Raw genomic sequence first — 15,776 nt, 5'->3', positions numbered from 1 at the left:
TTATGGAGAGTGGAAGGTTCCCCAGCCCTGACCTGAATGCAGCCTTGATGATAGCGGACATATGGCTGAGTCAAAATTGCAATCCCTCATGCTCAAAAATATGCCGTGCTGGCCTCCCAAACAGATGTCTAAGTCCTCTTCCTGTAGCACACTGCCTAATGTTTATGTCTTAACTTGTTTGTCATTGCAATGGGAAATGTAACAACAAATTCATTATATGAAGCCATGTACTTTGTTTCATCCTGCGGCAGTTGGGGGGAAGAACAAAAATACTAATTACATCTCTTCCTGCTCATTGCTTTCATTTTTCGCTCCTCTTTAATGGCATGTGTGTAATGCATAACAAAAGATAAAGTGATCTGTTTGGTGATATTAACTCCTTGCCTCTAAAAGCTTTGACTGGGTGCATTGTTGGCAGTGGACAGTTTCCTGGCGTGAAAGGATCATTTATTGAGTGCCACTCAGGACTCAGGCAGCCTGCATTGCAGGAAATTGGATGATTTGTAAATGTCACTGCAGCACCCAGAACTGAATGGGTGACATGCGGAAGGAGTGACTCTATTTCTATGAAATTAAAAAGGTTCTGAACCAAAGAGTTTTGCCCTTTGAGATATAACTATTTTGAGCTTGTCCGCATGCTGCCAATCATCAGACTTGTATAATGGGAATAGCACTACAGTCTCAGAGAGGGAGAGAGAGTCAGTCCCTTGTGAATGTTGAAGCTATACATGTATGTTGAGTTGGAAGTATGTTCCATCAAGCTCAATGAGACTTTGACCGCATCTACACCTGCTGTCTAAAACACAATTGAAGCACATGGCTGAAAAAACAACCCCATGGAAACTGTAGGTTTTTGAGATGTTTGGCAATAGTAGCTCTGTGAGGGGATAAACAACAGTTCCTGGGATTATTGGAGGAAGCCATGTGTGTTAAGTGTTCTTTAAATGCATAGCATAGATGTGATCTTCCTCCCAAGCAAAACTGCAACAAGACTGCAGCCTTAAGGTCTACAAGCTTCCTTATCAAACTGTCACCTATATTTATTATAATCCCTGTTCCATTTAAATGCCTAACAGATGAAAGTTTTACCCACCTGGTGCCCACCAGATGTTTTCAACTTGAACTCCCATCAGCTTCAGCCTGAATGGTCATGCTGGCTGAGGTAGACATGAGTTGCAATCCAAAACAGCTGGAGAGCGCCAGGTTAATGAAGGCTGATTTACAGGATAGATGAGGAGGTTTTGGTGGAAATATCTACCTTACCTATCTAGTTTTATTTAATTCATGACCTCGCTTTGAAGTATTCTCCAGCAACAGAACACCCAATGAAACGAAACACAACCTAAACAGAACAATAAAACTACCAAAAAGAATGCCAAGCAGAGAGAAGCTAAACAGCAGCCAGTAAATCTAGATGAAATCAATTAGGCAAATTAAAGATCAAAAGATTGTCTAAACAGACAGAAAATCTTTAGGTTCCAACTTTGGCATCTCCAGCTAAAAGGTTCTTATAGCAGGTAATGGAAAATAGCTTTCTCTGCTTAAGATATTGGACTGCCAAGGGGAGAAAAAATGGACAGTACTAGGCTGGATGGACAAATGGTTTAACTTGGCACAAGGCTGCTTCTGTGCACCTTTTAAGCACAACAGGTCTTTAAATCCCATTTGAAAGGGACAATCTTCCGAATTAAGGTGTTACCTAGTCCAGGTAGCACTACTAGGAATGCTCTTTCTGCAGTGGCTGCCAAACTAATGGACAGGGATGGGTAACCTTATGCCCAGGGGCCAAATATGGTTCTCCATTATCTGGTCCTCAAAACCCTCCCCAGACCCCACCCCACCCCAGCCCTGCTTCACACTCCAAGTGCCTTGCAGGAACATACCCTTGAACACTGATAATGACTCTTGGTTCTCTGGATGGAGGTTAGAGAGGAATCATAGGCTCATAGAATTGTAGGGTTCATCTGAGGCTAATCTAGTCCAACACCCTGCAATGCAGGAATATGCCGCTGTCCCAGACAGGGATCAAACCTGCAACTTTGGCATTATCAGCATCACACTGTAACCAACTGAGCCATCCACATGTGTAGAAACTAGGCTGCTGTACAAAGTTGAAATTTAGAATTGTTGCTCCACCCCGTTCTGCCCTAGACACCCCCAGCCAAGGAAGGTACACATCTGATAGTTAATTCTTTACTGGCAAAAACATGCACTTACAGCAACTCCCACAGTGCTCTGGATACACATGCAAACACCCTTCTAGCCTCTAGGAAGTTTCCCCTAGCTCTGTGCCCCATGGAGCAGTTGCATAGGATAGATTTTAAAACCATCAAGAGGTTTTCTGAACTGCATTTTAAAGACTGGGGAGGTATGTTATCCCACGATCCCCATGAGATGTGCACAGGAGCCAGAGTCCCACATCTAAGCTGCCAGGCAAAGAGGCTAGAAGCATGTGCTGATATAGGTGCATAGAGCAAAATGTGCAAGTGTTGGGGTATGTGATCATTGCATGCACCAGAAATTCAGAGGCCCAGCCCTTGCAGTTTCATCACCCCCATTTGTTTTTTCAATGTCTCTGTATGTGTGTGTTTCATCAGATCCTGGTGTGTGTGTGTGTGTAAGGGGAAAATATTTCTGAAAACCAGTCATTACTTCAGTTGCATTTAAAAATAACAACTGCTCACACAATACCTTGTATGCAACTGAAAATATCTCTTTCCCCGCTTACAGTGGCCTTAAACTTCCAGACACCCGGAGTACAGATGGATCTACTGAATGGAAAGTATTTGGACAATGGTGGCTGTGGTTATGTCTTAAAACCAGAATTCCTGAGAAAGAGAGACACAGACTACAACCCACATGACGTAAACATGAAATTCAGAGCGCTTACACTTACAGTAAGGGTAAGAAGGTTTCATTCCACCTTTTACTTATCATTCATATATGATACTTATGTTTTATAAACCACTGAGCCTCTTGGGCTTGCTGATCAGAAGGTCAGCAGTTCGAATGTGTGCGATGGGATGAGCTCCCATTGCTCTGTCCCAGCTTCTGCCAACCTAGCAGTTCGAAAGCATACCAGAGCAAAAACAACAACAGTGACTTTAAAAAGGAATGGGAATTTTTTACAAGATATTTGCAGAAACAACAAAAAGAAATGGACTCATTGTCAAGATTTGAATAAACTTTCACAACTTTATTGAATTTCAAAATGGAGGATGACAATGTAACAACATTTAATAGTATATATACATGTAGAATACAACAAACAATGTAACAAACCAGAAGAGGAAAATGAGGGATGCCAGAGGGAGGGTGGGGATTGTAAAGGTAGGATTGGATTATGGTACATGATATTTGTAATCATAAAACTTTAATAAAAATATTATTAATAATAAAAATAATAAAAAAGAAAGCATACCAGAGCAAGCAGATAAATGGGTACTGCTGCAGCGGGAAGGTAAATGGCGTTTCCGTGCACTCTGGTTTCCATCACAGTATCCTGTTGTGCCAGAAGCGGTTTAGTCATGCTGGCCACATGACCCGGAAAGCTGTCTGTGGACAAACACTGGTTCTCTTGGCCTAAAAGCGAGATGAGTGCCACAACCCCATAGTCGCCTTTGACTGGACTTAACTGTACAGGGGTCCTTTACCTTTTACCTTTACCTTACTTCTCCTAAGCTCTATTTTTTTTTTAAAAAAAGAAAATATCCCAAATTCATTATTGGTTTAACATTTCAGTTGTCTATCTCTGGTGACTCTTGGCCCACATGCCCACAGGTAAAATCCCTACCCTGTCCTGCTGAGGGAAGCTGCGTAAGTCTAGTCAAGCATGGTTAAGTCCTTTCAAATCCAACTAGCTAGGGCAGTGCAATGCATCTCTTTCTAAGCAGTGATCAGCACCCTGGACAGCTCACAGTGGACTTCCCCATTGGCTTAGTTCTGTTTAGTGGCAGGTAGTGGGCGGTTCAGTGGTGGCAGGGATGGGGCCATGCACCCACAGGGGTTTTTTTGTGGGTGCCCAGGCCCGCAGGGCCCCCTGAAGTTGGCGCCTATGGCGCCAGTTCATCAAGGTTGATGGCAGTTGTAGGCCAGCAACATTTGGAAGGCCACAGGTTCCCCATGCAAGGTCTGCACTGATAGTGTCCACAGTTTCAGACAGGAAACTTTCCCAGCCCTACCTAAAGATGCAAACCTATTCCTCAAAATTTTCACTTATCTCAATTTGCAGTGTAGTTGTGCAATCAGACAATGTGTACAGAATTCATATATTTGGGGAGAATGTTCATGAAAATAAACACATTAGGGAGAATAACATACAAAACGCACCATATTAGGGGAAATTGCTTGCAAAACTGCATACAAAACTGTGTTTACGGGGAGAAAAAAGCAGATGAATTTTCCCAGATTGCTCTAGAAATGTGGAGAACTGAATGTAAGACTGGTACAGTGACAAATGGGGAAAACCAGAATTGACAGATCCTTCCATCCATGTTCAGAACAGACACACTGAAATTAATAGACCTTAGTTAGTTGTATCCATTAATTTCAATGGGTATACTCGTGAGTAGGAGTAATACTAATAGGAGTAACACAACCCATGGATTTAAACAGCCGACTTTGAACTAAGAAGAATGCAATAATTTTAGGAGCAGCCTTAATCATGAGAGCTAAATGGGGGCTCCATATTCAGAAGTACAGACTTTATGTTCAGGGTATGTACATTTGCATACCAGAGACTGAAACCAAAAAAAGGTGATGGTGGTACAATGCCAGGAACTACTGGAATCCATGTGGCTGCCCCATGTGGTGAACTGTTGAACTGCAGTTGGCAACCATCTCAGATTGACCTTCTGGATTGACTCAGCCCACCCAAGCTGATCGCTAGATCTTTCTGAACAGAAGAGAGTTTAGAGAGCCTCTTTTCTCAAGCTAAACCTTGCCTGAGCAACAAGATCTGCCTGAGCACCACCAGTATCTAATATTTTCCCTCTTCATCTGGATCCCTGCCTTCAGAATTCTTTCTCTTGCATCCTGATAATTCTTTGGTCTCCTAGCTTGTTCTTTGGCCCACTTCTCTGTTGCTGCTGGATCTTTCTTAATTTTTACTCCAGCCTCTCATTTCCCAGCTCCTGAATTTCTCCAGACTGTTGCCCATGACCTAGCACTTGCTTCACGGCCAACTTGTGATCTTCACAGAAACATGCAGTTGGCTGTGCTTGGAAGCAGAATGCTAGATGGATCTTTGGTCTGATCATAGCTGTCAACTTTTCCCTTTTTTAAAGGGAAACTCCCTTATTCCAAATAGGATTCCTCGCAAGAAAAGGGAAAAGTTGACAGCCATGGATCTGATCCAGCAGGGCAGTTCTGAACTGGGAAACCCTTCCTCGAGGCAGAGTTTTCTGTGGGCATTAAGGTTGCAACCCTAATCATGCCTACTCAAAACTAGGGATGCCAGAGAATTCAGAAACAGGAGCAGAAATGGCCATTGTTCACTTACTTATCCCATGTCTGGAAGAGAAACCAATTCAGCAAGTACAATTGGTATTAGCTGCTGTTTTTGCTGCCAGTCTGTAAATGATACATAATTGCTTATGTTCCCCCCATTGGTTTTGTGTTTCCTTTGCATGGAAATGAAGGGGGTGGAATAACATCATCACAACATAACTGATGCGATTTATCTAATTAATTACGTAATTTATGTACATTTTGCCACCATGGATAGCGAGACAAATAATGTAGTTTTTGGCAGAAGACCGATTGCAGCAGAACAGAAACAATTCTGCATGCAAAGCACGCAGAGCAGCATGGAAAATGATACCTTATTAGATCCCAACTCTGAAGTAAGTCCCACTGAATTCAATAGGGCTAGGAATGCAGGGGTTATAGTTGCAGTTTACCCTCTCTAGCCCCCTAGCTACAATATATCCCCGGACTGGGATTAAATCTAATTTGCAGCATCCAAGAACGAAACTGAACTTTCCAAAAATTCTGGCATTCTGCTTACAAGGGAGCCTCATTAAATACTGCTATTTACAAGGATCTCGTTCTCAGTACACCTAGGTCATTCTTCAGCTGCAATTTAGAACATTACCGTAGCATGCTGAAAATAGAGAGAGGCAAATTGAATTAAACCTTTCAGGGCAAGCTGTGATATTCATGTACAGAGATGGTTCTGGAAAATTGCCTGTTTGAACAAAAATAAATCAAACAGGTTTGATTTATTATCTGTAATATTTCCTGGTACTCTCCTATGCTTGTTGTTGAAAATACCTCAAATACTATAAATTCTGTGGCCAGCAAGCTGCAAATAGTTATCAAAGACATTTGACAGGTTATTAAATACCAGCGGTGTACAGTGTGTGTGGGTTTTTTTTGGGGGGGAGGGGTTGGTCTGGCTACAGAATAAGCATTCTCTTCCCATCTTGCCAACCTTAAACAAAGATTTTGTTCATCGTTTTTTTTTTTTAAATGCATGTTAAACAAGGCCAGATATTTTTCTCCCTCCTCCATAAGGAATGGTTGAGGGAATTGGTATGTTTAGCCTGGGTAAAGAGAAGATGTGATAGCCATCTTCAAACATCTCAAGGGCTGTCACATGGAGGATGAAGCAAGCTTGCTTTCTCCTGCTCCAGAGGCTAGGGCCCCAACCAATGAATTCAAGTTACAAGAAAGGAGATTCTGACTAAATAGCAGGAAGAACTTTCTGACAGTAAGAAGAATTCAGCAGTGGAACAGTCTTCCACGAGAGGCGGTGGACTTTCCTTCCTTGGAGATTTGTAAGAAGAGGTTGGACTAATTTGTGGAGAATTGGTCTATCAAAGAGTATTAGTGAAAAAGAACCTGCATATTCAAAGGCAGTACAACCCTAATGCATTAAGAGTCATAATACACCTGACAAGTAGAAGTAGAAGTAGAAGATAGACATCAATAGCCTTGTCCTCCATGAATTTGTCTAACCCACTTTTAAAGCCAGCCAACTTGGTGTCCTTCAGTGCCTCTTGTGCTATTGAGATTCACAGTTTAAGTATACACTGTGTGAAAAAGCACTTCCTTTTATCTATCCTGAATTTTCCAACATTCAGCTTCATTGGATTAATGAATTATTGCATCATAGTTTTTAAAAAAAAAAACACAAAAAAAAAAAACTTTGAGGTTTTGGTAATCTGCCATTATGATTCATCTGATTAAGAAACCCCTCACAAGCTTCTGAGAAACTCCCAAAGTTCTCCAAAGTATAATTTGAAAGTTAGTGAATCATATGAAGCAAGAAAGTGTTTGAGATATAGGTATCACCCAAGCACTATGGGGGTCTATGCTTATACATTTTGTGATATACAATATTGGTCCTGGACGACTCTGTGTTCTGCAGATTTTATAACATCTTATTTTTATATTTATGGTAAAGTGAATCTTTTCTAAAGCATTTAAATCATATATACTTATGGATGTTTTTCCTCCTTCCGCAGCAGTTAATGGATGACTCCTGTTGTTGACAGTAGGAGAAAGATTGAACGCTATATAGGGATCCATGCTATAGCAATCTTCTTAGTAGGGCTAATGGTTGTAATTCTGAAAATCTCAAGAGACTTAAAGAGGATGACACCGTGGAGTGCTGTAGTATTTATTTATGTGGCATTTTCAAAGCTCTCATCCCAGGGTTGAATTGGACTGTGAACTTTCGCCATTTGTAGTCGAGAGGTTGCTGGACTACAACTCCCATCACTTCTGGCCATTAGCCATGTTGGCTGGGGTTGTATCATGCAAAATTTGTAAATTCAAAAATTCAGAGATTGCTCTCCATCATTTGATGCTGGGGCTGTCCACCCTCATAATATAACCACACCAGCAATATTGTTGTTATAAAATAATAATGATGGGTTGTCTCCCATGCTCGTCCTACTTAGAGTAGACCTACTTAGAGTTATTCTGAGTAATTCTTACCTGGATACTATCCCATGTTGTTGTTGTTGCAACAAGAGCAAAAGCAGAAAAAGGTAGAGTGAATCGATTTCAGCGCAGTAAAAGGTAAAGGTACCCCTGACTGTTAGGTCCAGTCGCGGATGACTCTGGGGTTGCGTGCTCATCTCACTCTATAGGCCGAGGGAGCCAGCGTTTGTCTGCAGACAGCTTCTGGGTCATGTGGCCAGCATGGCAAAGCAGAGCAGTGCACAGAAACACCGTTTACCTTCCCGCCGGAGCGGTACCTATTTATCTACTTGCACTTTGACGTGCTTTCGAACTGCTAGGTGGGCAGGAGCTGGGACCCATCAACGGGAGCTCACCCCGTCACGGGGATTCGAACTGCTGACCTTCTGATTGGCAATCCCTGGAGTCCCCACTTTTATTCAGACGACACGGAGCGTGCTGCCATTCCACACTAGTTCTCTTTAAGTGTGTGGGGTGAACATGTGTAGACAGAAAAAGGGGAGTGGGCAGACAAGCAGGCACCTTGAGTTCAGCATCTCCAGAGGAACCAGCGCCACTTCAGATCTTCCAACAGTGAAAGGAGAAATCTCAAAGTGGATTCTTGTGGGAACGTATCTCTGTAATTTGAGCAATTCATTCATGCTGGTGGTTGATTTCCTTTATGTAGATTATCAGTGGTTGCCAGCTGCCACCAAGCAACCTATCCAAGAGTAATAAGGCTGATCCTGTAGTCAAGATAGAGATTCATGGAGTTCCTGGAGATATGAATAAACAGCAGACTTCTGTCATAAAGAACAATGGTAAGTCTAATACACCATGAACTTGGGTAAGATGTTCAGCGGAGCTCTGTTCAAAAACGCATGTCCAACAACTAGATTTCCCCTCCTGTTTCTTGCAGCTTTGAATCCTAGATGGAATGAAACATTCACGTTTAACATCAATGTTCCCGATCTTGCCTTAATACGCTTTGTTTTAGAAGATCAGATGGCACTAACTGCAAATGACTTCCTCGGTCAATTTACTTTGCCAGTTATGAGCCTGAATAAAGGTAAGATTAAGCAGGGGTGGGAGGAGTCAGCATGCACACACACAATATTTGTGCATGCATGGGTCTCCCCATTCATTGTGGAGTTTGAGACAATTTTGCACATGTGGTCCCTCTGTTCTGATACAGCTGCCCTATTGCTGGAGTGGCTACAGAGCTCTAGACTGGGGTGAAATAACTTGATTACAGTTTTGTACAGAGGAATTAAATTAGCCAAATCAGCCATAGACAAAGGCAGCCTTTAAATCAATATAGTCATTTTTGGAGAATTTAAAAGTTTGTGCGATAGAAATCCATCAAACGGGTTCATACTTGTTTTGTAGCTACAATATTTATTTATTTATTTATTAAAAAAACCTCCCACATAAAATCAGTTTATAAAATATTTCTTTGAGTTTAATATTATATCCACAACCCAATGAAATATCCATAGAATTATTAAGCTGTATTTCAGGCTACATGAACCGTCTTGAAATATTTAGTCTCTAACAAGACAACAAAGTCTATGTGCTGTCAGACTAAATCTAGCAATGCTATTATGGAAGAGGAAGATGTCTATTTATCAATATCAAGGCACAGGAAAACCACAAATAAAAATGCATTCAAATCTACTAGTATGAAGTTAGCAGTAGAAAATAAAGAGAGATTATTACTTTAAATGGCATACAAGGATGATTTTCTGGGAAAGCTAAAGTAAATCTCTACTGTCAAGAGTGCCAAAAGAAATGAAGAAGCAAAATAGTTAGACAACTTCCTTTTTTTATTTTGCAAGATAAAAAAAATAAAATCCTTCTATGACAGAAGCAGTGAACATTTTTCAGCTTGAGGGCCATATTCCCTCCTGGGCAACCTTCCAGGGGCCACATGGATGCAAATTTTACCTTATATGGTCAGCTAATGTCTACAATGGACCTTGTCCATTCAGACAAGCAAGAGGCATTGTGTGTGTTTAAGAACACATTGCAGCCAGGCACCTGGGAGGCGAACAGGGCCAGTGAGAGGTGTGGGCTGGGGAGAGTTCCGAGGAGAGACCTGGAGGGTCAGCTTAGGCCCTTGTGATGACCCCCACCTCCGAACCATACACTCACCTCTCTCTCTCCTTTAGGCAAGCAGAAGTCACCTTCAGAAGATACATTTCAAGCATTCAATGGGGTTACAAAACAGGGCCACTGGGAGCTGTGTCTGCAGAGCCTGGGGAGAATTGGAGGGCCAGATCTCCGTATTATGCAATACACCGTGTGTTCTGCAGGGGACACATAGGTCTCTTAAGGAGCAATCACAGTTGCTGGGAGGGTGGCCAAGGGGCTGTAGGATGCTGAGGGTCCATACCCCTGCCATGGGCAGAGCAGGAGGTCCATGGGTGGAGGCCTCTCTAGTGTGGCAGAGTAGGAGGCCTCTCAGAGCTCTCCACTGAAATTTCTCATCTGGCAGTGATCCACAGGGCCAGAAAATGGGGCATGCCATGGGGTGGCAGAGAGAAAAAATGCAAATTCTCCACTGGGCATACCCAATTTCCTTGACCAGGCTGCATTAACTCTCTGGAAGAACCTGGTCTCTTTCTTTTCCACATAGGTAGTTCCCCAAGGATTGTATGAACATGGCTGCACACACAACATGCATTTGAAACACTTTGAAAGCGCATAACTGCCCCTTCCCCAAGAATCCTGGAAACTGTAGTTTACCCCTCCCAGGATTACGATTCCTTCCATCCTTAACAAACTACAGAACTTGGGATTTGGGGGCAAAGGAAGCAATGTGTTTTAAAAGCATGGTCTGTATGCATCACATGCATGGATTTACTTTAAAAAAATTGGCATGATATATATTTTTAAGCTCCTTCTTCATATATTATTGGATGTGCATTTATATTTAGCACATTTTTTTGGGGAAAAAAATCTTCTTCCTTCTTGCTTTGTTTCTAGGATACCGCCATGTTCCATTGGTCTCCAAGCTCGGAGTGACCCTCAAGCCCGCCTCGCTCTTCGTATATATCTGGTACTGCTTTCATGTCCTGAGTTAATGTCATCACTACTCCTCCCAGCTGCGTGTTTAATAAAGCAACCATACTCAAAACAGAAGGCACCCGATTCCTTCACACAGCACATGCGTAACTAAACTATGGAATTTGCTCCCACAATATGAATGGCTTGGATGGCTTTAAAAGCCAATGAAGATCTTTCAGGACTGGTGTTATATGATCTTGGCTGCCACTCCCAGTCACCAGTCTAGCTGCCGCATTCTGGATTAGTTGTAGTTTCTGGGTCACCTTCAAAGGTAGCCCCACATAGAGCACATTGCAGTAGTCCAAGCAGGAGATAACTAGAGCTTAAGAATGAGCTGCAACGTAGCCGCTGAAAAATATCAACACAGGCTTTGTAAATTATTGGTATTAATACCCAGTATTGTGTAATGAAATTGTTCATAGGGGAACAGATAGGGCCAGAGGCGATGGCAATGGGTGGGGGGGTGGGACGTTGCTCATCTGACATCACAAGGTCCTGATATCTCACAATTGTGCATTGTGCCTCCTTCCCTAAGTTGGGCAGAAGCTTCCCAGGCTTTGGGAAGGAGGAGCCAATGGAACATTTAGGGGACTAGCCTAGTCCCGCTAGTCCGCTAACCACACGCCACTGCTAGCTACTAGCCACAATAGCTATGATCTACCTCCAGAACAGAGTTAAACTAAAGAATTAGCTCCCAGAAGATGTAGTGAAAGCTGCCAACTTGGATGGCTTTAAAGAGAACCAGGCAAATTCAAAGAGGACCAGGCTACCAGTGGCTACTCATCATGATAATGTATGAACTCTGGTGTTGGAGGCATTTTGCTTCTGAATGCCTGTTCATGGCTATCACAAACTGAAAGAGCTGTTGAGCCCAGGTCATTCTTATCAGCTTCCCATGGGCATCTTGGTTGGCTACTGTGAGAACAGGAGGTTGGACTATAGCTGAGCAGTCAGCTTGAAAGAGCAGGGCTCTGCTTAAGTTCTTCAATATTTACTGGTTAGTTATTAGAGTGTGGGGTGCCTTTGCTGGAAGATAATTGGTTAGCTTTCCAAGATGACTGACACCTCAGCGTATCAGGTCAGGGATTTTTATTCTTCCAAGTTTCCAAGCTATGGCAGGTTTTCCTCAGCACACAATAATAGACAAGTTAATTTAATTGGGGTGGGTGTACCTCTCTATTCATTATGATGGATATGTGTTGTTATTCGGGTTCTAAACAGTAATTTTATATAGTTTGTGTAATAAAACAAAATCGATGGCAAAAGCATTAGGTAGGTAGAAATGAAATTTCAGTTAGCTTTCAAGGTATTAATCGCCTGGGTGGTAGCATGAGTGAGTTACCATTAGCGTAGCATCACATTTACAGGTGTGATGTATCTGATCCGTTTACCACAAGCCTTCTATAAATATTACTGCATTTGTGTTTGTGTGGAATGCATGTGTTGAAATGACCAGCCTCAATAGAGCAATAACAAGACAAAAGCAGAGTCAAGACTACAGAACTACTGGAAAGCAAATGTCTACATTTATCTACAGTAAACCTTAAGGGAACAAATTAAAAACCCTGTCTACTGAGAAGCCTCTGAAATCAATATTTATTGAGCTTTAAGGACAGGAAGTTTGAAAAACAGCCAGAGTGAGCTGCCAAATGCACTTTATTTTTAGAGGGGAAAGTAATTTGCCTTTTCAGCCTCCCAAAGCTGTAATCAGAATTTTGGCCCTGATAATCTTATATTGCTTGTGTGGGTGTGTTTTATAGCCATTTTTTTTTTGAAAAAAGCATTAAAATCACAAATTTTCAGAACTGTGAAGCATATGAGGGTCTTTGCTTGAATAGATTCGTATTACGCCTTTCATATATTGCACTCAGTGGAGTGGGAGTCTAATATCTCCATCCTTTATAGCATCTCTCTCCAAAAGGGAAGATAATGCCGGTTGCTTTGTTAGTGCAAAGGGCTCTGAATTAACTCTGTTTCTTGTCCTGAACTCTGTTTCTTTCGCAATGTGTCCTGTTTTCTACTGTTCAACCTGGCTGAGATTGTTGGTGTGTCTTAAGACATGGATGATTGGCAATCCCTCTGCAATCCCTAACTGGCAACCACTACCCTTCCTTCAAGGGACGCAGGTGGCACTGTGGGTTAAAGCCTCAGCACCTAGGACTTGCCGATCGAAAGGTCGGCAGTTCGAATCCCTGCGGTGGGGTGCGCTCCTGTCGTTCGGTCCCAGCGCCTGCCAACCTAGCAGTTCGAAAGCACCTTCGGGTGCAAGTAGATAAATAGGGACCGCTTACTAGCGGGAAGGTAAACGGTGTTCCGTGTGCTGCGCTGGCTTGCCAGAGCAGCGATGTCACGCTGGCCACGTGACCCGGAAGTGTCTGCGGACAGCACTGGCTCCCGGCCTATAGAGTGAGATGAGCGCACAACCCTAGAGTCTGGCAAGACTGGCCCGTACGGGCAGGGGTACCTTTACCTTTACCTTTTTACCCTTCCTTCAAGGCCAGGGCTATTTTGGCCCAGGAGCCACATTCAGCCTTCGCCAATCATCCAGGGGCCACATATCAGTTGTGGCTATTGCCACACCACCCTCTCACATGCACCCACCCACAACACATGCAGGCCCGCTAAGAAGGGGTGCCGTCTTATTTTATTTATTTTGCTGCCACAAGCAAATTCACTGGGACACGGAAAAATTTCCTTGGAAGACCACATCAGCCCCCGAGGAGATGGCTTGTTGCCCCTGCTCTAACAGCAAATGGGCATAAGAACATGAGAACCTGCTGGATCAGGCCAATGGCCCATCTAGTCCAACATCTTGCTACCACGGTGCCCAACCAGATGCCAAAACAGGACTTGAGTCCAACAGCATTCTTGCTTCTTGCAGTTTCCACTGTGGCAGCCCAGGCCAATGTTAGGGGGCCACCAAGAGACAAGGCAGGATTTCAGCACACTGACAAAATCCTCTACATATGCGGGTGGCGCTGTGGTCTAAACCACTGAGCCTTTTGGGCTTGCCGATCAGAAAGTTGGTGGTTCGAATCCCCGTGACGGGGTGAGCTCCCATTACTCTGTCTCAGTTCCTGCCAACCTAGCAGTTGGACAGCATGCCAGTGCAAGTAGATAAATAGGTACCGCTGTGGCAGGAAGGTAAACACCATTTCCATGTGCTCTGGTTTCCATCACGGTGTTCCGTTGCGCCAGAAGCGGTTTAGTCATGCTGGCCACATGACCCAGAAAGCTGTCTCTGGACAAACACCGGCTCTCTCAGCCTGGAAGCGAGATGAGTGCCACAACCCCATAGTCGCCATTGACTGGACGTAACCATCCAGGGGTCCTTTACTTTTTTACCTACAGATGCAGATAAATGTAGAGGCGAACACGCACAACCTTTCTTGCAAGCACTGCTCGTATATAGTGACTGGTCCATCTTGCCTGACTGGGAGTCAGTGTCTACTATGGTGTTTCCTTGGTGTTGTAGCAGCAAATATATACAGACATTCACCACTGCTGTGATCAAGGCATGCTTGCGCCTTGTGGTGAGAGAAGCAGAGAGAGAGTCTTTGTCTCTTGTTGGACTCTAAGCATGCCTTGATCACTGCAGTGGTGAATGTCTGTATATATTTGCTACCAATATGCTTTTATGCCTGCCAAGTAAAACTTCTACACGTGACTGAATCTTTATGGCATCCATGAGTGTTTATTGCCTATTGTGTGTACCTTCAACCCCAAAGACACTTCTGAGGAAGGAGCTGTGTTTAGATGTAACTGCTGAGTATGGATACTGGCACACATGGATGGTGAAAGTGATGCCAGACCCAACCCTTCTAAATAATCCATCAGAGGTTGATGGACTGATCCAACAATTTGCCCATAAGAAACCAGCTGATGTGCTTCATGTAGCACATGATGGATTGATGGACCTTGCTGCTGAACAAGATACAGTGCTGGACACAAGCTTAGATGGCTCCAGAAGGGCATCCGATGAATTCAAGGAAGATAGAGGTCTACAAGTGGCTACAAATCATGATCACTGTGGCATCTTCAGGTTTTGAGGCTGTAGAGCACTGAATACCATCTGCTGGGCTGCAGTAGAAGGGCTATGTCCTTCACCTCCTACTTCTGGTCTTCTGGGAGAAGAAGCTGGGCTAGATAGACCATTACCAGTAGCAGCCTGTATGGTGTGGTGGAGCCACCCTCCTGACATTGACATCGCTGCAAGTTACTCAGATGAACTGTGGGGAGGGAGCAGTAAGGTCAGAGCGCACTGGTTTGAGCAAACCTGCCACTCCCACAGTTGTGCCTGCAAAGCTCCAACCTTGCAGCTGCCACAACCTGTTCCTTCTCCTTCCCCCCACCCAAAAAAGCTGCAGTGACACCAGTGTCTGAAGAATAGCTCCGCCCCACCAGATAGATACCTACCAGTCAGATGTTGGTCTAATCCAGCGTGGCTCTTGCGTTCTGAGAGTTGCCAAAGCAACAGACGGGCAATTCCATCCCCAGTCTTCAAAACTTCTGCCAGGCATTGTGTGGGAAGCACATTAACCCTCCTCGCCTCCTCCTCCTCCCCCCCCCTCCTCCTCGAGATAATCCAGTCTGGGGCTGGATGAGTAGCTTCCTACATGGCTAGCCCACCGAGTCCTCTCAATTGATTTATGATTTGTAGTTATAGCCTGCCCTTCAGTGCATGGCCCTAGGATGGGTTACAAAAATATCGCAATAAAAAAGAGATGCGGATGAACATGGAAACCATAAAGCAAAACCATAAAATAAACAAACAGCAGTGCAGGCAGAGGGAAGGCACC

At 43.6% G+C, this 15,776-nt stretch overlaps 1 protein-coding gene across 1 annotated transcript in view; it reads left to right on the top strand.

Moving 5' to 3' along the window:
- The window catches only part of LOC114605593 (1-phosphatidylinositol 4,5-bisphosphate phosphodiesterase zeta-1-like), a 44,679-nt gene extending 29,653 nt beyond the window's left edge, over positions 1–15,026 (top strand). The window contains exons 9-13 of the mRNA XM_028747001.2: positions 2,731–2,903; positions 8,597–8,729; positions 8,828–8,977; positions 10,897–10,958; positions 14,706–15,026. Of these exons, the coding sequence (XP_028602834.2) occupies positions 2,731–2,903; positions 8,597–8,729; positions 8,828–8,977; positions 10,897–10,958; positions 14,706–15,026 (839 nt within the window). The remainder of the gene's footprint in view (positions 1–2,730; positions 2,904–8,596; positions 8,730–8,827; positions 8,978–10,896; positions 10,959–14,705) is intronic.
- The last annotated feature ends 750 nt before the right edge of the window (positions 15,027–15,776 follow it).

Source organism: Podarcis muralis, chromosome 10 (assembly GCF_964188315.1).
Source record: "Podarcis muralis chromosome 10, rPodMur119.hap1.1, whole genome shotgun sequence".
In the NCBI taxonomy this organism is placed as follows: domain Eukaryota; kingdom Metazoa; phylum Chordata; class Lepidosauria; order Squamata; family Lacertidae; genus Podarcis; species Podarcis muralis.
This window is presented reverse-complemented; position numbering and strand designations above follow the sequence as displayed.